Genomic DNA, 24313 nt, shown 5'->3' on the forward strand with positions numbered 1-24313 from the left:
AAGTTTTCATTTATTCTTCCATATTTGGACTGTTGAAGGAGACAGGGAAAGGTCAAGATTTTTAATCTAAACCTCAAGCCTCCCCAGAGATACGTGAATGTGTGTGCGCATGTATGTGTTAGATATGTCTCAGTGCTGGAGCATGAAGATTTGCATTGAGAATTTACAAGCAGATTCTAAACTATTCCATTGGACTAATACAACGTCAGGTACAAAAACAAAGATCTTCTCTGGCAGGTATCTAATTCTTGGGGAGAAATAAAAATACAAACTCATAAAAATGAAACTTGTAAAAGACACATAAGAAAATTCAATCAATACTACAAGTTTAAAAAAATCTCAATTGTCACTCAGAGATTAATGACTCACCATTTATAATTCTATGTTAAATAACAGTAACAATAACAACAGCACCAGCCAACACTCATATAGCATGCACTATGAAGCCAAGTAATTAAATCATTTAATCCTCCAAGGGGCCTATGATGCAGGTACTACTACAGATCTTCCTTACCTTATGATGAGGTTACATCAAAAAAAAAACCATGGTAAGTTGAAAACACTGTAAATGCATTTAATACAGCTACCTTACTGAACATCAGAGCTTAGCCTAGCCTGCCTTAAATATGCTCAGAACACTAACATTATTCTACAGCTGGGCAAAATCATCTAACACAAAGCCTATTTTACAATAAAGTACTGAATAGCTGATATAATTCATTGACTACTGTACTGAAGGTGAAAAACAGAATGGTTGTCTGGGTACAGAATGGTCTTAAGTGAATTGGTTTATTGGTTGGTTGCCCTCATGATCACACAGCCGACTGGGAACTGTGGCTCACTCTCACTGCCCGAATCTTAAGACAGGATTATACCAAGTATCACTAGCCTGGGAAATGATCAAAATTCAAAAACTGAAGTATGGTTTCCACTGAATGCATTATTGCATTTGCACATCATAAAGTTAGAAAATCATTTAAGTTGGACTGTCTATATCCCTCCCACTTTACAGAGGAGGTTTGGCGACACAGTGAGATTAGTAATTACTCTTTCCTTAACTCTAGTTTTTCAAACTTTATTAATCAGAATTTGGGCTTCCCAGGTGGCTCAGTGGTAAAAAAAACCCACCTGCCAATGCCGGAGATAGGGGTTCAATCCCTGGGTCAGGAAAATCCCCAGGAGAAGGAAATGGCAACCCACTCAAGTATTCAAGCCTGGAGAATTCCATGGACAGAAGGGCCTGGAGGGCCCCAGTCCCTGGGGTCACAGAGTTGGACACGACCGAGCATGTACCCACAATCAGAATTTACATCAGAGGCTAACAAAAGACATATAGGTATACTGTGAGCACAAAGTTGAAATTTAATATCTGTGTAAATTCAGATAAATGTCTTATATCCTTCATTAACTTAAATGAAATGGTGCATGACACTATCTTGGCAAAGAACCATAAAGATAAACGTCAAATCCATCCATGAGGTAAAGAGGTAAAGTTACAAATAGGAACTTACTCTAAAAATGGTGTGTTTAATAGACCAAAGAATGGTCTCTTAAATATTTCCCATCAGATTGAGGAAAGCATATTTTTCATAATACTAACATACATGGAGAAAATAAATTATAATAAATGACCATAGCATATACAGCAATAAAGATAGCCAGTAGTAAAAACACATTTGAAATAACTTCTGTTCCTACTGAACAGTAGAAAAATATTACTCCCCAGATAGGATTAGTTGCTTTTTTTTCCAACCTCTGACAGCAAATTATGCATAGCTATTTCCAGCATTTATTTATATTACATGACATTATAATACAGTTATTTGTTCAGTAGTCTTCTCTTCAGGCTGTGAGTCTTTGAGTATAGGGCCGGAATTTATACATCCTGAGATTTAAAGCCCATACCTGCATCTAGTATCATGAACAAAATTAAGGCTTACTGAAGGAATAAATGAGTGAATGATTTGACAGGGGACATCTAATAAAATCTCAAGCACTATAAATCATTATAGAAAAGTTAAAACATAAATAAAGTCACAAGGGTTTTGTTACTTTATGAGTAGATTCTTGTTTCCCTTGTTGAGCATTTAAGACCTTTTTATGTTGGTCCTAATCTACCCTCTTAACCTTTTCTCATCTCTTCTTTTAGTTAGATCCGCTGTGTGAATTACTTTCATTTTCTGGCTTAAGTTCTGTGCTCTATCATTTCTATGCTTTTTTAGCTCATGCAGTCCTTCAGTATAAATAAGTATACTTTACTTAACACTGTGATAATATGCTTATTGTAAAGCAATCATAAAAACAGAAGAAATACTTTAAACAAATGAGGTAGACATACATAAGAAGTTTTCATCTTTCCTTTATGTACACAATGCATTGTTTTGCATGTACTTCACTTTTAAAATCACTGATTTATATCAGAAGAACAAATCTCATAGAGTACTTGTGAGAATAAAATAAATCTCTACATGTAAAGCACTTAGAACAACACTGGTCATATAGGTAACATAGTAGATGTCAGTTAATTTGGTTAACATTATTACTGTCAGTGCAGTTTTGTTTTGACTGGAGTATTAATAATTTCACACACTTATCCTCCAGTCCCACTCCTACAAACCCCTTGAAGGCCAAATTCATATGATACCTTTTCAAAGAATTCTTTGAATGCATCTTCTAAGTTAGGATTTCTCAAAGTAGGAGGTACTAAATCCTACAGAGCTTAGCAAGAAGCCATGGCTAAAAAGCTAAAATAAAGATGGAACAGTTGGAAAAAATTAAGGATGGGTTTCTAGAAAATGAGGCAAATGAAAAAAGAAGTGATTATTAACCCTAAGAAAAATAAAATGCACAAAAAGGAAATATAATACATTATTTGGCTCTGTAGTGAACAACGCTTGTGTGTGTTAGTCGCTTGGTCGTGTCTGACTCTTTGCGACCCCATGGACTGTAGCTCACCAGGCTCCTCTATCCTCGGGATTCTCCAGGCAAGAACACCGGAGAACACTATAGGGTTGCCATGCCTTTCTCCAGGGGATCTTCCCAACTCAGGAATCTCCCAGGTCTTCTGCACTGCAGGCAGATTCTTTACCATCTGAGCCACCAAGGAAGCCCAAACAATGTTTAGATAGACCCAGTGACAGAAACACTGACTACCAATTTAACCCCAAACTGTGATATAGCCATGTGGGAAAGATACAGCATTATACCAGCCCCCAAATCCTCAACTTTTGTTAGCAAAAGTCTAAAGGGAATTAAACATGAACTAGAAATTTAGATATATTACTTTAAAACTCATAGATAAGTACCAGAAGAAATTTAAAAACAACAGGGAAAAGGGAAAGATTTTCTTTCTAGAAACTTCTAGAAAGATAAAAGTAGTTTTGTATCATGAGATCAGCAGTGAGAATGGCATCTGCTCTTCTTTTCAACAGTAACAGAAGTTAAAAAGCAAGGAAGTTTTCTCCTTGCTTTCAAAATTTTAAAAGAAAATTTAAAAGAAACAGAATTTTATATCCAGTCAACCTATTCAAAGCATTTTACAACATGCAAAGATTCAAAAATTTTTCTCCTGTGCAGCACTCTTCCTCAGGAATTTATCTGCCAAGACACATTCGTACTAAAGAAGAGAATTAAAAAAGAGAGAGAAGGGGAACACAGAATCCAGAAAATCGTGTTAAATGTTATCAGTTTTAAGAAGATCAATAAGAAGGCATTCAGCTGATTTTTGAAATGTTAAAAAATTTCTTGTGCTTTTAGCCTTAGTTATACTTTAACATTAATCTGAACATAAAAGAAATTACAAGAAGTTTTGTCTCTTACCTGTAATACAGCAGCAAATAAGTATACTACTACAAAGATCACAGTTAAAGAAGTGTGACCACTTTTCATCAAATGAATAGTGTAGAGGAAAATTAAATGTCCAGGTATCACTAAAAGCAGTAGAACTTGAGCGGACTTATTGTTTACTCCTGCAATATAAAATATAAAAGTTGTTAAAATCATGTATTGGTGAACAATAGATCATAGTTATTAAAATTTGAGGATTACTTCAAGTTATTACTACTATAGTGCACAGAATCACATAAAATTCAATTGCTAAAAATAAATTTTAACTATTTATAATTTGCTTAATTTTTAGAAATTTTCCCTATATGTTATATATTAATTAAATGAGAGGTGGTTGATGAAAGCTTGCTGTGAAGAACACTGATCAAACTATAACATTATAAAAACGGAGGGAAGACAAAAGAAAAAATATGAAGTTCTTAAAGTACTGGAACATATTTTTTTCTCCTACATCATTTAATTCCTTATTATTGTTCATTTTAATAACTAAATGATACCTAATCATCTTCAAATAGAGGTTTTTTGGTCATTAAATGTTTTAATTTTATTTTTCCTTTAGAAGTCTTTCACTGCTATTAAAAGACTGGGTATTTCTGAAACTCATTCAAAAGTTACACTTATTACAATACATTTATTTTCATCAGAAAAAAAATGTTGTCAAGAATTGTGAGGTTTAAAATTGTGGTTTAGAGGTTTCCCTGGTGGTCCAATGGTTAAGACTCTGAGCTTCCACGACAGGGAGCATAGGTTTGATCCCCGGTTGCATAAATTCTGCATGCCTGCCACATAGTGCAGCCAAAAATGAACAAAATAAAATTGTGGTTTAGAGTTTAGGATATCACATGCCTGGGACATAACAATGTCCTTGTAACTGAGGTTATCCCCTCTCATTCTGCTTGCTGGGGACCAATGCCTACATTTAGAAAGGTCAAAAAGATTAATGTATGAAAGAGTGTGTGCTATGTGGTCAGTTGCTCAGCTGTGTCCGACTTTCTGCAACCCCAAGGACTGTAGCCCGCCATGCATCTCTGTCTATGGGGACTGTCCAGGCAACAATACTGGAGTGGGTTGCCATGTCCTCCAGGCGATCTTCCCAACCCAGGGATCGAACCCAGGTCTCCTGCATTGCAGGCGGATTCTTTACCGCCTGAGCCACTAGGGAAGCCCATGGAAGAGTATGTTTCCCTAAATCATTTAACAATGTTTTCTTATATGCACAAGGTTCTTCTTTCCTAACTTATATCCTAACTTAACAAGATATCAAAGAGAAAGATAAAAAAGAAAAACTATACAAAGTTCTTTAACAATTGCAGAATTGATTCACAGTCTTTTGTTGCTTCTGTACACTGAGATTCAGTGAACAAAATCTACTCTATTTAAAATCCATTTGGCTCTCAGAAACAGAAAATTGGGCAACATTCATAAACAAAATATGTATTCAACAAATGTTGCCTGCTTGTACTCAAAGAGAGGAAGAGTTCCAGGAATAAAATATGCAAAAATCCACAAGCACCTACCTGGACCAAAAAAAGTTCTAAAAGGGTAGTAACAACCTTTGGGTTCATCAGGCAATTCTCCTGGTATGCTGTGTAAATGAAGGTAAGTAGAAATCCTACTGGCCTGAATGGCCACCAAATTACCACCAATACCTGAAATAGAAGAAAAAACAAATAAGATAGGTAGTTTCGTATTTTCAATAATGTGCACAAATTCAACTGAATTTATGTCTCTATACCCCCTGGGCTAATAAAACAGAACAAGAGTTCTTCTGAAACGTTGATTTATTTGATGTTGATGGAGATATTCCAAAGGCATAAAATTTCTGCTATGAAAGACTCATTCATTGTTTTTTCAAATCTAACTCACTGTTTGGTCTGAAAGCAGAGTAAGTAATTTTTAAAAATTACTATCACAATCTAGATGTAAAACTAGGTAACAATATGTTTCACATTTATCATCTTAATAAATGTATTCAAATAGATAAGGTTTGATACATGTCTTCTCAGATTACTGAAGAAACTGGTATAAGACACTGAAAAAAATACTCAAGAAAGTGATCTTTTAACCTAGATTATCCTGTCATGTACTCTGAGGAAGAGGAGTTAATGCGAAGAAGCAAAATGAATTCCAAAGGGTGGTAAGTACCCCCAGGGTGAATTAGGACACCCAAACTCTTCCTACTTTGACAGATTATGACTGAAAGAGATAGTAGCCATAAAAACAAGTAGGAAGAAAACAACTGAAAATTTCAAATTGCTGAATGCTGAGCATGAGCTAAAATAATCATTAAGAATACCAGTGAACCCTGGACACAAGGGGAATCTACACCCACTGTCAACTATTTCTGCAAGCATCCCACGAGTGCTTGTGAGATAGACTCAGGCAGGACAGAACACTTGAGAGAGCCAACCTGGGTGGCACACAGCAAGGAATCACATCCAGGACTTCCCTGGCAGTCCAGTGGTTACGAATCTGCCTGCCAACGCAGGGAGCACAGGCTCCGTTCCTGGTCTGAGAAGATCCTCCATGCCACAGAGCAACTAACGCCTGTGAGTCACAGCTACTGAGCCCTCATGCTCTAGGGCCCATGCTCTAGAAGAGAAGCCGCTACAACTGGAAGCCTGCACACTGCAATTAGAGAGCGGCTTCCGCTCGCCACAACTAGAGAAAGCCTGCACCCAGCAATGAACATCCAGCACAGCCAAAAATTAAATACATCAATAAATAAGTTTTTAAAAAAGAGAAAGAAACTGCATTCATTTCTGACTCCCTCTCTCATACGAGGGCTTCCCTGGTGGCTCAGATGGTAAAGAATCTGCCTGCGATGTGGGGGACCTGGGTTGGGAAGATCCGCTGGAGAAGGAAATGGCAACCCACCCCAATATTCTTGCCTGAATCCCCATGGACAGAGGAGCCTGGAAGGCTGTAGTCCATGGGGTCGCAGAGAGTTGGACATGACTGAGCAACTGAACAACAATAACAACAAAAGTGGGATCATCTAAACTGAGCCCAGCTGGCTGATTCTAAATATAAAAGTTTTCACTATAAAAAATAAAAGTCTGTGGATGAATGGAGTAAGCAAATGTCTGCAATCTCTCATCATTCTTACAACTGTTCTGCTCAAGTGGGAGAATAAAGGAATGTTTTCTGTAGATACTGAACAAGAGAGAGTCAGGCCTCAAGGATACCAGACACAAGGCGGTACTGATGGAAAATAAGGATGAACTGGAAGTCTGCATAATTAACAGTGGGATTCCTTCAGACCTTCGTTTTGCTCCAAGGGGCGGGCAGGATTCTAACATCCCAGAGTGGAGGTTCGATGTTCAAACTTGGAGGGCTCCCCATGACATGGCCAACCAACCCCACCCCAATCTTCCAATAGTAAACTGCCCAGTCAACCACCCTCTCCCACCTCCAAGCTACTTAGCTTCTCCATGCCTCAGCTGCCTTCCTGTAAAACAGAGAAAACAATCCCTCTCTCATAGAGATGATGACATGAGCAAGTTTGTGTTTATATTTGGAGACTTCACCACTCTTTTCTCATCAACTGATAGACCACACTGATAAAAAAATCAAAACTACGTAGAAGTTTTTTTAACAATATTATCAATCAACTTGATCTAAAGGACGTTTATAGGACACGCCAGCCAACAACAGCAGAATGCACAATTTTTACAAGTATACACACGGGAACATTCACACAGAGGGACCACACTGTGAGCCATAAAACAAGTTTCAATAAATGTGAAATAACTGCAACATACAAAGTACGTTTTCTGGCCACAGTGGAAAAGATGGATATCTGAGAATTCCCCCAAATGCTGGAAAGTAAACAATACACTTCCAAACAACCCACGAATCAAAGGAAAAAAATCACAAAGGGAATTTTAAAATATTCTGGATTTAATGAAAATGAAAACACAAGATATTGAGATTTGTGGGAGGTACATAGAGTAGTACTTAGAAATTCACAGTGTTAAATCTTATATTAGAAAAGAAGAGTACTACTCTGTATAAAATAACCGATAAGAAACTGCTGTGTAGCACAGGGAATTCTACTCAGTGTTCTGTAATGGCCCATTTGGGAAAAGACTCTGGAACCTTAAAAACAAAAACAGAGTGGGTCTATGTGTGTGTAACTGAGTCACTCTGCTGTACCCCAGAAACTAACACAACACCGCAAACCAACTATGCTCCAAAAAGCTTTTTAAAAAACGCACATAATGAGACCAGCGTGACTCTGAGTTCAAAATCCAACAGTGACAATGTGAAAAAAGAAAATTATCAGCCAGTCTTGTGAATCAAAATAAATGCAAAAGATATCAATCTGCTGGCAAACCAAGTCCAGCAAAATGTTAACTGTGTAAAATACATCACCAAAAAATCAGATTTATCTTAGGAATGTAAGACTGACTTAACAATTGAAAATAATACATATAGCACATTAACAAATACAAATAGGGAAAATATGATTATATTACATGAATAAACAGAAAAGCTGATAAAATTCAGCATTTTATTATTTATTATTAAAAATGCTTAGCAAACCAGGAATTGAGGGGGACTTCTTTAAACTGATAACCACACATACTCACCCCCCCAACACACATCCATGCACATGAAATCTGTCATATACAAAAGACGTACTGCAGATCAATAAATACTGATATAGATTTTTCAATAAAGTGTTTTTTAATTGCACATTTTTTAATTCAAAAATTAATATTAAATGGAAGTCTTTTAGTTACTCTATTGTAAAAGCCCTAAGTAAAACAGTTCATTTTAACTCAGGTAAACAGTTTTCATGGCAGCCGCAGCATTACACTTCATATATGTTGTTCTCCTGTCATGTAACATCCAACAGATAAGGTACCAAGAGCTCAGAACAGTTACTAATTGTTTGTTCTTTACATTCTGTAACATATATAGCCACTATCTCAATCAAGCTACAGGCATCATGATAACAGAGGGAATTTGTCTTACTGCTAGCTGTAGATAGCAGACACTGATCTAATTTGTTGGATAGCTATTTCATATTTTAAAATATAATTTTAACTAGTTTATTTATTATAATTGGAGGCTAATTACTATTCAATATTGTGGTGGTTTTTGCCATACATTGACATGAATCAGCCACAGGTGTACAAGATAGTTATTAAACACCAAAAAAATACCAGTGGGGGTGTAATGGAATTGTGAATTAGTAAAGGTAAATTGGCCAGTCTTGGATGAAAGAGTTCACTCTTCTTCTGGGATACAAGTAGAAAAGGTTAAGAGCAGAGGTTAAGAGCAGACACTCTTATAGGTCAGAAGAGGGGCAAAGGAAGAGGAAGGAGAAGGAAGCTGGGAGGTACTGGCCTAAAGCCTCTGTCTTCTCTGCAAGCTGCCCTACAACAAACATTACAAGAACTTCTGGCAGGTGGAAAACAAAGCTAGATGGAAATCTGAATCTACAGAAAGCAAAGAAGAGTGCTGAAAATGTTAAATATATAGGGAAATATAAAAAGATACCAACCCCTCAGTTTTAATCTTTAAAAAAAATAACTGTGAAGCAAAAATGTTACAGGGTTTATAACAAAGTAAAATGTATGACAAAAAGAGCTCATAAAAGTGAAATCGCAAAAGGACAAGACATAAGGTTCTTGTACATAAAGGATAAGAGATAAGGCTCTTATCCTTTATGTAAAGTGGTGTATTGCTGTTTGAAAGAGACTGTGATAAAGATATAATAATAAGCCCTAGATTAGTAGTTCTCAAAGTATGGTCTGGAAAGAAGGTCAGAAGGAAGGTTAGATTCAGAAATTCTAACTCCTAGCCAACAGAAGTACCACAAGGGGAGGTTTACACCATATATTAGCATGGAAAAAGCTTTACAAAATTCTGTGGAAGAGAAATCTTTTTAACCTAATGTTTCCCAAACTTCGCTGACCACAGAACTCACTTTTCAAATTATACTTATTAACATATCAAGAACTATTGTTACAGGAAATATATTTTAGAAAACGTGACTGGTTCTAAGAGATGTTAATAAATTTTAAAAGATGCCCTAGATATGAGTCCTTATCTTTATTTGAGGATTAAATAGTATGCATAGTCACCTGCCACATAGTAGGTACTTACTAAATAGAAAATGATGATGATGATATGATAAAGACTATGACAAAACAGGGATCTTTTAAATAGTACATGCCTTAGCACATTTAAAATGGAATTCAGTTCTCAGAAGTTCCACTTTTTCTGAGGAACGTGGAATGACTCTTCTCTATCAGTGTTTTTAATGAATGGCATTTAACACTAGAAAGAGTTTACGGTGATACCCAACTAAGAGGCTTACTTACTGAGATAAGAAAAACGGTTTACCACCATGCCAAACAATACACAGACTTCCAAAGATAGCACTTCAGCAAACTGTTTCTTATGGAAGGTGAAATCACAGAGAAACGAAAACCTTACTACTCAAGGGGTTGTAATTTAAGTTAAATTTCTCATTGAGATGCTGGGCAACGCGGTTCTAGCAGTCATTGTTGGATAATATTTATGCTAGTAAACTCATCAAATAATAGTCATTGAAGAGCATTTGAACAGGGGGTAAGAAAGTAGTAGCTATTCCAGGCAGTGAAAATTACATCTCTGTATGGCCACAATACAAGAATCAAATCATGATGAAGGATATAGTTGTATGCATATAGGGAGAGCCTTGACAGCTAGGGAGAAAAATTCTAATTTGATTGAAGAGGCAGGGGGAAATCACTGTTAAATCCCATTATCTTAAAACTAATGTAATAAAAACAGTGCTTAAGGTAGACTAGTCTTCTAGTGACATTCAATTTGTATTGAATAGGGAGTGAGTCAAGAAGGCTACTTTATTACTTGACTGATGGCTGGACTGAGATATTAGTGGACTATGGTGGTTTAAGACACACTTGTTATATAAATAAATGAACAGATAAATTATGTTAATGTGAAAATAAACACATTATATATAGTTTGGTCATTTTATATATATAGTTTGGTCATTATCTATTCAAAGACGATGAAGAGCCAGGTAGAATCAAATGGTTCTGTGATTTTACGGGCAGGGAGAATGGTGGTATCAGGAAAACTGGGAGGGACATCTCTAGGGTAAATTTATTCATTTACTGCAAAATTAAAATGTTAAGTAAAAATTTAGATATGGGGACTTCTCTGGTGGTTGAGCAGTTAAGAATCCATCTTGCAATTCAGGAGACATGAGTTCCATCCCTGGTTGGGGAACTAAGATTCCACACGACTCAGAGCAACTAAGAACCCATACACCACAACTAGAGAACTGGCGTGTGGCAATGGAGATCTCATGTGCCACAAGTAAGACTGGATGCAGCAAAATAAATAATTAAAAAAAAATTTTAGATATGAAATTAGATTTTAGAGAATTTGCCTCTGTAGAACATATTTTCTTATTCATAAATATATAAAAAGTGATTTATATTAAATGTGTATATCCTCTGATATAGTTTCCTCCAGGTAGAATTATTTTAAATTATATTGGCTTAGGTTATCATGTTGCTGCTGCTGCTAAGTCGCTTCAGTTGTGTCAGACTCTGCAGCCCCATAGACAGCAGCCTACCAAGCTCCCCTGTCCCTGGGATTCTCCAGGCAAGAACATTGGAGTGGGTTGCCATTTCCTTCTCCAATGCCTGCAAGTGAAAAGAGAAAGTGAAGTCTCTCAGTTGTGTCCAACTCTTAGTGACCCCATGGACCACAGACTACCAGGCTCCTCTGTCCATGGGTTTTTCCAGGCAAATCATGAAATCCAGTTTAATGACAGCCAGCCCTAAAGCCAGTGGGACTGGATTAAAATTATCTTTTAAAAATGGAATTCATATAAAAATCCCTGTGAATTTAACTATTATAATTCCCATTTTATAAATAAGAAAAAACATACGGCAGATCTGAAAAGGATCAGCAGGGAATGATAGATTTTAATGGTCTGAATTGACTTTAGCAATGCTTAAACCTAGCTAAATCTAATTTAGCCATAAAAATTGATGAGGGCAGCAACAAAACAATGTAACATAGCATATAAGATAAGCCCAAAGTAAATAATTAAAATAGACTATTGAAATATCCTACGTGGCTCAGATGGTAAAGAATCTGCCTGTAGTACAGGAGACCCAGGTTCAATCCCTGGGTTGGGAGATCCCCTGGAGAAGGGAATGGCTACTGGCTCCAGTATTCTTGGCTAGAGAATTCCATAGACAGAGAAGCTACAGTCCATGGGGTCACAAAGATAAAACACAACTGAGTGACTAACACTTTCTTTTTTCATTCTGTCACACTAACTTTAAAAATTAAGTATGTCTGACTCTTAAATTAATATCTAGAGATAATATTAAGTGAGAGTTTTTTTTTCAAAAATATGTTCTGTATACTGAAATTACTGAATGTAATTTCTACCACAAGCAACAACCTGGTACTGAAAATAAAATGGATAGAACATTTATTTATTTACTAAATGGATAGAAATAAAATGGAAGAGAGACCTCTGAATTCAAAGATTCCTGTTCATACCTAAGAATACAGAGAGATACCACATCATTATGAAACAGTGATTCTTACCATTAATAACTGGTGTGTAAACAACAATCCCAACCAAGTTTGGATCAGATACAGTTGTGTCCAGAATAAGGCCCCCAATGCTGAAAGATATAAAATCATGTAATTTAGGGAAGAGGAAAGGAAATGGACTAATTTGAAATTGTTTTTTATATATAAACACTCCTAGTTTTAAAAATAAATATTTAGCTATTTTAAAAATTGAATAAAAAGAAAAGATATTAAGAGTGAAAATCAATGTCAAAAGTAAAATGTTGATAATAAAACATGGCATAAACTGTAGTCCCACATTTCAGGGCTCTCCTTCTGGTCTATATATTTACATATGCTATTTGTAAAAAGGAAAAAAACATATACTTTCAGTGTACTAAAATGTCTGGAAGGGGAGAGGGGATCGGGAAAGGGAACACATGTAAATCCATGGCTGATTCATGTCAATGTATGGCAAAAACCACTACAATACTGTAAAGTAATTAGCCTCCAACTAATAAAAATAAATGGGAAAAAAAAGAATAAGAAAGGCAAATAAAATAAAATGTCTGGAAGGACATATAAAAAATTACTAACAATGTCTATCCCAAGGGCTGAGACTGACAGGAGACTCACGGTTACTTTATATCCTTCTTTGCTTATTTGTTTTTTTAAAGTCATGTGCATTTTATTATCTTTATAATTTGAAAAAATTTTAAAGAGTATTTTTTTACATCTGAAGTAAGCAAGCCACTAAGAGATAACTTTTATTCTGTTCACATTAGATATAGTACATGACAGTGTCTTATCATTGTTAAGTTAAAATAATGAGTTGTAGCCAGAGGAGGAGCTGAACTGGAGAACAGAGGTCCAGAAAAGTAACATACATTTTTCTTTTTATATAGTGGCAAGACACATATTATCAATATCTCAATGGAGCTTGGAGATTTTTTTGTTGTTTACAAGACCATTATCAAGAGGTTAACTTCAGTCTGTTGGTCTACCTAGTATTATATAAAACAGTGTCGGTCCCAATATTTCATGGGATCCTGTGGTCTAAATCCACATTACAGAAAAATGAATGATATGTTGTCACGGAATAGGGTTGATGGTCAAAGTATCAGATCCAATGTACTTACCACTACCAGATAGTTAATACTAAGAAATTATTTTTTAAAATTTATTATTAAATCTTTATTATTTTAATTCTTGAATAAGTGAAAGGCTTAATATGCTTATTTTTCTAGGAGTTCCATAAAAAGGTATACTCTAAAGTCTAAAAATAGTTATCCTTAGAAATATTTTACTATTTTAAGCCCTAATTTAAAAAAAACACATATTTCCTAGAACAAAATAGTTATGTGTCAAAGAATAAATCTCCCTACCAAAACACATGGATAATGAGGTGCAGAAAACAGGAACACTTGCTAAAATACATTTTTAAATAGCTGTATTACCTAGGCAATAAAACTTATCATAGAAAAGATAGAAAATACAAACAAAAAGAAGAAAATAAAAATTAACCATAGTTACATCATTCAGAGTTATACTGTTACCATGTTGATATACAGACTTCCAAACATTTTTAAACATGTATATTTTTTAAAAATAAAAACTCAAATTGTAAAAGTGCTTCACTTTTATTATTAAATTGTATTTTTATCAAACAAATATATATGCATCATTTAAAAGGTGAAAGTAGCACAAAGCATATAAAATAGTCCCTAGCCCTAACCCACATCCTGCTCTCCACTAGCAATTCCTTTTAACTTCTTTAACTGTTTCTTTTGACATTTACTCCCCTATTTCTAAACAGTATGTTTATACTGCTATTCCTTGATTTTTAATTTCAGACATTTACCTAATGACCTCCAACAGCAGGGTGAGCATTTAGTCTTTCTCTTCCCTCCCCATTGAAGTCCCTTCATAATTCCCTTCCTTGCCCTCTCCTGCCAATCTGGTGATAGCATTCCAATTTTTGGTGAAATATTTAGGTTTCACTTTATTAGAACAGTGAAATCATTATTCACAATTCTTCTTCTCTTTTTGTTATTAAAAATTCCACTGTGATGAATATTCTTACAATTCAATCATTTGCATATATCCATAAGTATATCTTTAAGTCCTGTCAGAGTCCTAGAAGTGGAGTAATCCAACAGTATGTACATTTCTAAGGTTTTCTGATATTTACCTGCTCTTACTGTTCAAAATAAACAATGTCCTTGTCAGGTTAAAACTCATACAAAGACAAAAACACCACTAGATTTTAATCATCAGTCTCATTAGGATTTGGTTGGGGAAAGGTACAAAACTGGCAGCACATGAGGTTCTATGAATCTACTGATTTGAATAATCCTTGCCACTTTTATCTCAATCACCTGGGCTATAAAGAGTTGGCTACATAAAATGACAGACGGGGTGAGAAATAAAAATAGGCAATTGGTTTGTTTTAATATATATACAGATACATGCATATATAAGAACCCACAAACACACACACTTTAATACTAACCTACTTATAACCATAGCAGTTATGACAGGCTCCCAGCCTGAGTGGAGAACTGTCCTTGTGGCTGGATGTTTGGCAGCTATTATAATCCAGATAGGAGTAAGAGCCAAGAAAATGACACCAACTAATGGAGGAATGTAGTAATATGTCTCTAAAATTAAAAAAGACAACATTTCAATCTCTCTTCTAACCATGTAGCACATGTAAGAAGATATATTATCAAACATACTCATGCTATGTATATACTTTATATAAATTTCAAGCAAATTGAAAACTACAGATAAGGTAAAAATGTCACATAATGTAACTGAAAACTAATATATTAATTCAACATTTATTGAAATAGTTATGTGACCTAGAAGTGAACAACAACAATAAGAAAAACAACAGTTAAAGACTTACTTGGCTCCTACCACTTACCAAGTACTGTGCTAAAAGCTTTGTGTTCATTATCTCACTTAATTTGTCCTTAAACATATGAGGTAGAAACTCATTCCTACCTTATAAAGAAACTGAAGCTCAGGAGTTTAAGAGTACATGTGTGTGTGTGTGTGTGTGTGTGTGTGTGTGTGTGTGTGTGTGTGTGCGCGCTCAGTTGCTGAGTCACGTCCAAGTCTTTGCAACCCCATGAACTGTAGCCCACCAGGCTCCTCTGTCCATGAAATTTCCCAGAATTTACCATTCCCTTCTCCAGGGGATCTTCCTGACCCAGGGATTGAACCCTCATCTCCTGCATCTCCTGTATTGGCAGGTGGATTCTCAACCAATGAGCCACCTGGGAAGCCCCAAGAAATAGCAAAAATTGGGAGAAAAGGTGTCAATCTGTTTGACACCAAAGTTAGTGCTCTAATCTCCAAACTATACAGTCCAATAGGACATTGTTTTTACCCATCAGCAACTGATAGCACATGCCAATCAATTGATAACAGATATCCTCTCCATCCTGAATAGTGTTCCAAGCTCCAAAATAAAAATGAAATACTAGGTCTAATAAAGATAAACAGATTTCTTCACTGTGAAATCCCCAGAACCTTCATTATGTCAAGACAGAATATAGTATACTATATTAACCACAGTATGGTCAGACTTCCTCATTTCATATCTGGATGTTACAACTTACCTTGGACAAGAAATTTAACTTCTAAACACTTCTATTTCTTATCTATAATATGGTAAAATTTATAATAACTATTTCATGAGGTTATTATGAGTCTTAAGAGAATGAACACACGCAATTTAACTACAATAGTGCCCTGGCACATAGTTAACATTTACTGAACACTTACTATCATCACAATCATCACTGCCATTAACATATTTTTATTTGTGACATACTTAGGTAACAGACTACCACGATTTTGTTTATACCTCTCGTGGTAGACTGTCTTACTTGATCACAATTATCGTATCCTCATTCTTGTTATGCTTTCCTATAGAGTTCAGCAAAGCTTACTGACTTTGGCTTGGCTTGGCTTGCTTCATAGATGTGACGTATGCTATCTCTGAACAAAATCTAAAATGTGTTTTCAGAAATCACTATAAAATTTACATATATATAGGTAGATAATAAGCTGCTTTCAAGACACCGATGACTATTATTATAGTTCTGTGATCCCTGAGACAGGGGAAAGAAATGAGATAAGCCCTTCAATAGCCTGAAGTACTGTACCGTGAAGTAGTGAACTGTCGCTCAGTCATGTCTGACTGTTTTGCGACCCCATGGACTGTAGCTTGCCAGGCTCCTCTGTCCATGGGATTTCCTAGGCAAGAATACTGGAGCGGGTGGCCATTTCCTTCTCCAAGGGATCTTCCTGACCCAGAGATTGAACCTACATCTCCTGCATTGAAGGTGGATTCTGCACTGCTGAGCCACATCTCCTGCATTGAAGGTGGATTCTGCACTGCTGAGCCACTTTACAAAAGGCACATTTCAGACCACAGCTCAGAAAGAGAGAATTTCAGCAGAGTGGGTCTAAGGCAGCAGGAATTCACAGGACAGAATACTGGAGAAGAGGAAGCTACTGGAGAAAGAGCTTGCAAACTGAACACCAAGTCATGTACTCATAGGGTGAACTCCAAAAGGCTAGACTAAGAATAATGGGAGAGTTGTAAACTGAAAAATTCCCAGAGTTTACAAAGGGGTAGAAGCCATTTGAGATCTAACCCCTAGATAGGAGAGCCTATTTGACCCTTGAAAACATTTAGTGAAGACCAGAGAAGGTCACTTCATAGCAGTAGCACTAGTAGCACTAAAAAGTGAAGTCACACACTCGTGTCCAACTCTTTGTGACCCCATAGACTGTAGCCTACCAGGCTCCTCCGTCCATGGGATTTTCCAGGCGAGAGTACCGGAGTGGGTTGCTATTTCCTTCTCCAGGGGATCTTCCCAACCAAGGGGTCAAACCCAGGTCTTCCTCATTGCAGGCAGATGCCTTACCATCTGAGCCACCAGGGAAGCCCATTTGTTTTTATTTCATTACACAATAGTGTAATGCCTATTATAAATCTATTCCAATGCAGCTTAAAGCCAAGCCTTGTAAGGCTCAAACTAATCCACAAATAGTTGCCTACAAGAACAAAGTTCATTAAAACTATAAGATGCTAATGAAAGAAATTGAAGGTAACACAAAACACATGGAAGGATATACTGTGTTCTTGAACTGGAAGAATCAATATTGTTAAAAGGATCATACTACCCAAGGCAATCTACAGATTCAAAGTAATCCTATCAAATTACCAATAGCATTTACCACAAAACTAGAACAAAAAAATTTTATTTGTATGGAAACACAAAAGATCTCAAATAGCCAAAGTAATCCTGATAGAAGAACGAAGCTGGAAGAATCACACTCCTAGACTTCAGACTATATTACAGTGGTACAGTAATCAAAAAAAAAAGTATGCCACTGGCACAAAAACAGACATATAGAGCAACAGAACAGGATAGAAAGCCCAGAAATAAGCTCATGCATCTATGGTCAATTAATTTACAAGAAAGGAGGCAAGAATATATAATGGAGAACAGTCTCTCCAATAAAGTGGTGCTTGGAAAACTGGACAGCCACATGTAAAAGAATGAAATTAGAACATTCTCTAACATCACACACAAAAATAAACTCAAAATGGATAAAGATCTAAATGTAAGACTGGATACTATAAAACTCCTAGAAGAAAACAGGCAGAACAGTCTTTGACATATATTGCAGCAATATTTTTTTGGATCTGTCTCCTAGAGTAATGAAATAAAAACAAAAATAAGCAAAGGGCCCTATTAAACTTAAAAGCTTTTGCACAACAAAGGAAATCATAAATGAAAAGACAATCCTCAGAATGGAAGAAAATATTTGAAAATGATGCAACTGACAAGGGATTAATTTCTAAAATACACAAACAGCTCATACAGTTTAATATCCAAAACACAAACAATGTAATAAAAAAAATGGACAAAAGACCTAATAGACATTTCTTCAAAGATGACATACAGATGACTATATGCTAATTATTAGAGAAATGTAAATCAAAACTGCAATGAGGTATCATCTCATACCAATCAGAATGGCCATTATAAAAAAAATTATAAACAATTAATGCTGGAGAGAATGTGGAGAAAAAGGAAACTTCCTACACTGGTAGGAATGTTAAATTGGTACAGCCACTATGCAGAACTGTATCATGGTTCCTTAAAAAAACTAGAAATAGAACTACCATATGATCCTGTGATTCCACTCCTGGACATATGCCCACAGAAAATTCTAATTCAAAAAGATACATGCAACCCAGTGTTCACAGCAGCGCTATTTGTAACAGTCAAGACATGGAAGCAACCTAAATGTCTATCAACAGATGAATGGATAAAGAAGATGTGATACATATATACAATGGACTATTACTCAGCCATAAAAAGAATGAAATAATGTCATGTGCAGCAACATGGATGGACCTAGACATTATCATATTAAGTTGAGACACAGAAAGACAAATGTTACATGATATCACTTATATGTGGAATCTAAAGAAATGACACAAATGAAACAGACTGACAGACATATGAAACAAACATGTTTACCAAAGAGAGGGGATGGGCAACAGAGGAGAGGTAAATTAGGAGTTTGATATTAACATACACACACTGCTGCTGCTGGTGCTAAGTTGCTTCAGCCGTGTCCCACTCTGTGCGACCCCATAGACAGCAGCCCACCAGGCTCCTCTGTCCACAGGATTCTCTAGGCAAGAACACTGGAGTGGGTTGCCATTTCCTTCTCCCACACACACACTACTGTGTATAGAACAGGAAAACAACAAAGACCTACTACATAGCACAGGGAACTATACTCAGTATCTTGTAATAACCTCTAGTGGAGAAGAATCTGAAAAAGAACATCTGTGTATATATGAGTATAACTGAATTACTTTGCTGCACACTCGAAACTATCACAACATTGTAAATTAACTACAGTTTTTTTAAAGCAAAAAAAAAAAAGAACAAAGTCTAATACTTTGTAGGAAAAAAAGTCAAGCACTTAACATTACATTAATAATGTCTAACATCCAACCAAAGATTATTTTTAAGAGTTTGAAATTATATTTGGTTGCATTTACAAGCTTAGTTAAATACCCTCAGATATTCTACTTAGGCATTTCATTTATCTCACAAAAGATTCCTAGGACTTAAAGTAATCTTTCTAAATCTAACAAATGTACAAATATGCTGAGTCTTATGTTTTCATAAATATTCATACAATGTATATAAACTTGGTAAGATTTCTATTTGGCAATTATAAGGATAAATTAATTACATAGTTATAAATTTTAAAATGGAATCAAAAGACTGACATGTTACTGTAATGGCTTAAGAAACAACTATATTTAAAAATAAGTACTGCTTTGCTAGCATAAAATCATTCATACCATAATTTTGATTCTCAAATATTTTTAAACTGAGTTCTAAATCTCCTTAGGGCTAAAAGTTGCTTACCCATTCTTGAAACAGTTGCATCATCTCAAGACATTTTTGGTAATATCATTCTAGTTGATAAAGCTTTTATTATTATCAGAGATTTTAGCTAAGACATTCCTGGATTTTTCTCAAAGATTCTAAGACTTATTTTGTATAGTAGAGACTTCATAACTTAAAGTCAGAGTTGATCTCATGGTCTTTGTAGCCTACCAGCCTTTTTCTGATTTTTCACAAAATTCTTCAACTGTTATTCATACCCTTATCTTGGATTAAATCTTATATTTTATCATCTTCTTAAGATATTTAAAGATCTCCTCACCTATGATTAAGATGTTTGAATTAGAAATTTTTTTCCAATCAGGTAGGAACAATTACTATAAATATTAAAATAAAGCCCAAACAAATTTTATACCCATGGTTTTAGCTGGATTTGCCATCACATCTTCAAAATAATTATGCTAACAAAATTCATTAAATATTAAATTTTTTCTTCCATTTGAAAGGATATGACTAATGCTACACATAGAGCAATTTTCTCCATAGTTTTTTAAAAGATGAAAAACCTTTATTGGATGCATTCCCAGTTCTTCTTGCTAAACCATTATATAGAGATAAATAACATTCAAATTAAGAAGCATTCTTACCTTCTAAAACAACTAAGGTTGCCAACAATCTCTTTATAGACTCAAACAGAAAACTAAAAGCATTAAAACCCACTAACTACAAATGAAAAGAACTATCCTGCTAGGTCAGATCATCTTCGTATTTCATTTTCAGGTCAAGAGAGGAGCACCATGCCAGGCTTTCAATTTATTCTCAACAACAGATCTCTGGAAGGACATCTGAAGTTGAAAAAAACACTCACTATCCTAACCCCAGAATCATTGCCCTGAATTTTCAAAGAGGGGGAAGAATTTCTCAGGAAAGAAATAAAAAATGAGTGAGCAGTTCCTCAAAAAGTTAAAGACCTATCATATGAGTTAGAAATTCCACTCTTAGGTATATATCAATAGAACGGCAAACATATGTTCACACAAAAATGTGTACAATAATGTTCAAAGTAGCATTATTCATAATAGCCAAAAAGTGGATGCAAACCAAATATCCATGTAATGGTAAATGGATAAACAAAACGTGATATATCCATACAATGGAGTATTATTCAGCCATATTACTAGTCCACATAATGAAATATTATCTAGTACTACCTGGTGTTCAGCACTGCTTCACAATGAAGCATGAACCTTAGAAACATACTGACAGAGGAAACAGAATATAAAAGGTCACATATTGTATGACTCTATTTTTTGAAATGTCTAGAATAGGCAAATCCATAGAGACTGAAACTATATTAGTGGTTGCCAGTGCTGGGGGCGGGTAGGGTGGAATAGGAAGTGACTGCTACAGGTATTTTGGGGGGGAGGGTAATGAAAATATTCCAGAATGAGATAATAGGTTTCACAATCTTATAAATTTGACAAAAACTACTGAATTGTATACTTTTAAAGATGAATTGTATGATAAAATTGAATTATCTCTCAAGTTTTAAAAATTCTAACAATGAAAAAAAAGGAGGTGAAGGCTATATTCTTTTAAAATGTCAGTGTTATAAAAGACAAAAAAAAATACATATTCATAGAGGAAGATGGACACAATAAAAGATAAAGTAAATGGGGTAAATATTAATATTTGGTGAATAGGGGTACAGGGTATACAGGGATTTTGGTACTATTTACTTTCACAACTATTCTAGAAGTTTAAAATTATCTCCAAATAAAAAATTTTAACATTAAAAAAAATGGGAAAATCATGACAAAATAAAAGTATCTAAAATGATTTACTGCAAATGCATTTTACTTCAATTTTCTGCAAATCTAACATGCCCATGCCCACCAAATTAAATCATATGTTTGACTGTATAGGACCCTCTTACCTTTTCCCTGGCTAAATTCTAATCCTATAGTTAGTTGGAAATTACAAATATATAAAAAGGGATGGGTGCTAAAACATTCCTCTTTTTTGGATTTATTTGGTGTTTTACAGATGTCATAATATTAAAGGATTATTTTTAGAAAACCACTAATGACACAAGCAGAAAGAGAAACAGATTAGAAGTCAAACAGGAACTTCTGCATTAATATCAAAATCTAAAAGTGTCTAGCTTTCTAAATCAAATACATCTAAATGATCCTGCTCAAAAATAATATTTTGCCTTGATTTCTGGGTGTATCATAAATGGGCACTGTGGTAGGCTAAATAATGATTGTGCTCAAAGACGTCCACATCCTAATCTCCAGAAACAGTCAATGTTACCACATGTGGAAAAGGGGGCTTTGCAGATGTGACTAAATCAAGCATTTTGAAATAAGGAGCCCTAATGTAATCACAGGTGTCCTTTAAGGCAGGAAGTAGAGGAATTTGACTACAGAAGACACAATGTGACCACAGAAGCAGAGATCAGTAACATGGCTGCAAGCCAAGGAATGCTAGTAGCTACCAGAAGATGGAACAGTTAAGGGACAGATTTCCCTTTGAAACTTTCAGAAGGAACAAGCCCTGCTGATGCCTTGATTTTAGTCCTGAAAAACAAGTATCTTGAACTTTGGCCTCCAGAGTGGTAAGAAAATTAATTTCTATTATTTTAAGCCACAGGTTATGGTAATTTGTTACAGCAACAATGGAACTGAACACAGGCCTATAGAAAAAATGTGAAATTTTAAGCCCAAAAAGTATCTGTATACATTAATACTGATTCCATGATAAACTACAGAAGGTAATGATTAACATAGCTGCTGCTGCTGCTGCTGCTAAGTCATGTCCGACTCTGTGCAACCCCATAGACGGAAGTCCACCAGGCTCCCCCATCCCGCGGATTCTCCAGGCAAGAATACTGGAGTGGGTTGCCATTTCCTTCTCCAAGGCATGAAAGTGAAAAGTGAAAGTGAAGTCGCTCAGTCATATCTGACTCTGTGCGACCCCATGGACTGCAGCCCACCAGGCTCCTCCGTCCATGGGATTTTCCATGCAAGAGTACTGGAGTGGGGTGCTAGTGCCTTCTCCAATTAACATAGCTAAAGTAGTCCAAATTGCTATAATTCCACTTAACTGTCACACATAATTGCCATCTTTTTTTTCTGGCCATGTCACATGACATGTGGGATCTTGGTTCCCCAACCAGGGATCGAACCCGTGCCCCCTACTGTGGAAGCTCAGAGTCTCAACCATTGCACCACCAATGAAGCCCCATAACTGCCATCTTTTTTATTCACAGCTTTCGTCTTTTCTTAGATTGATGATGTTGGTTGCCGGGAGAAATATCAATAACCTCAGATATGAAGATGACACCACCCTTATGGCAGGAAGTGAAGAAGAAGAACTAAAGAGCTTCTTGATGAAAGTGAGAGGAGAGTGAAAAAGTTGGCTTAAAACTCAACATTCAGAAAACTAAGATCATGGCATCTGGTCTCATCACTTCATGGCAAATAGATGGGGAAACAGTGTAAACAGTGGCTGACTTTATTTTCTTGGGCTCCAAAATCACTGTAGATGGTGATTGCAGCCATGAAATTAAAAGATGTTTACTCCTTGGAAGGAAAGTTATGACCAACCTAGACAGCATATTAAAAAGCAGAGACATTACTTTGTCCACAAAGGTCCGTCTAGTCAAGGCTATGGTTCTTCTAGCAGTCCTGAACGGATGTGAGAATTGGATTATAAGGAAAGCTGAGTGCCAAAGAATTGATGCTTTTGAACTGTGGTGTTGGAGAAGACTCTTGCGAGTTCCTTGGACAGCAAGGAGATCCAACCAGTCCATCCTAAAGGAAATCAGTCCTGAATATTCATTGGAAAGACTGATGCTGAAGCTGAAAGTCCAATACATTGGCCACCTGATGCGAAGAATTGACTCATTTGAAAAGACCCTGATGCTGGGAAAGACTGAAGGTGGGAGGAGAAAGGGACGACAGAGGATGAGATGGTTGGATGGCATCACCGACTCGATGGACATGAGTTTGAGTAAACTGCGGGAGTTGGTGATGGACAGGGACGCCTGGAGTGCTGCAGTCCATGGGGTCGCAAAGAGTTGGACATGACTGAGTGACTGAACTGAACTGGTGGTGTTTTGCAACTATTATTACATAGTTTCATTAATGAAGTGAAGTTAAAGTTACTCAGTCATGTCCGACTCTTTGCAACCCCATGGACAATATAGTCCATGGAATTCTCCAGGCCAGAATACCGGGTGGGTAGCCTTTCCCTTCTCCATGGGATCTTCCCAGCCCAGAGATTGAACCCAGGTCTCTTACACTGCAGGTGGATTCTTTACCAGCAGAGCCACAAGGGAAGCCCAGTTTCATTAACAGCATTCCTTATTTTCACCCTAAATCCTTCCTAAATATGTAGCTGCTATGAGTGACATTTTTATGTTAGCTGTTTGT

The 24313-nt window shown here is 35.9% G+C and overlaps 1 protein-coding gene across 7 annotated transcripts in view; it reads right to left on the minus strand.

Annotated features, from left to right (window-relative positions):
* Positions 1-24313, minus strand: part of SLC41A2 (solute carrier family 41 member 2) — a 128811-nt gene that overhangs the window by 23077 nt on the left and 81421 nt on the right. For all 7 annotated transcript variants that reach the window (XM_065938408.1, XM_065938381.1, XM_065938412.1 and 4 more), the window contains 4 exons: positions 14924-15071; positions 12445-12524; positions 5364-5495; positions 3820-3968 (listed from right to left, as the gene is read on the minus strand). In XM_065938408.1, the coding sequence (XP_065794480.1) occupies positions 3820-3968; positions 5364-5495; positions 12445-12524; positions 14924-15071 (509 nt within the window). The remainder of the gene's footprint in view (positions 1-3819; positions 3969-5363; positions 5496-12444; positions 12525-14923; positions 15072-24313) is intronic.

Source organism: Muntiacus reevesi, chromosome 1, assembly GCF_963930625.1.
Source record: "Muntiacus reevesi chromosome 1, mMunRee1.1, whole genome shotgun sequence".
Lineage (NCBI taxonomy): Eukaryota > Metazoa > Chordata > Mammalia > Artiodactyla > Cervidae > Muntiacus > Muntiacus reevesi.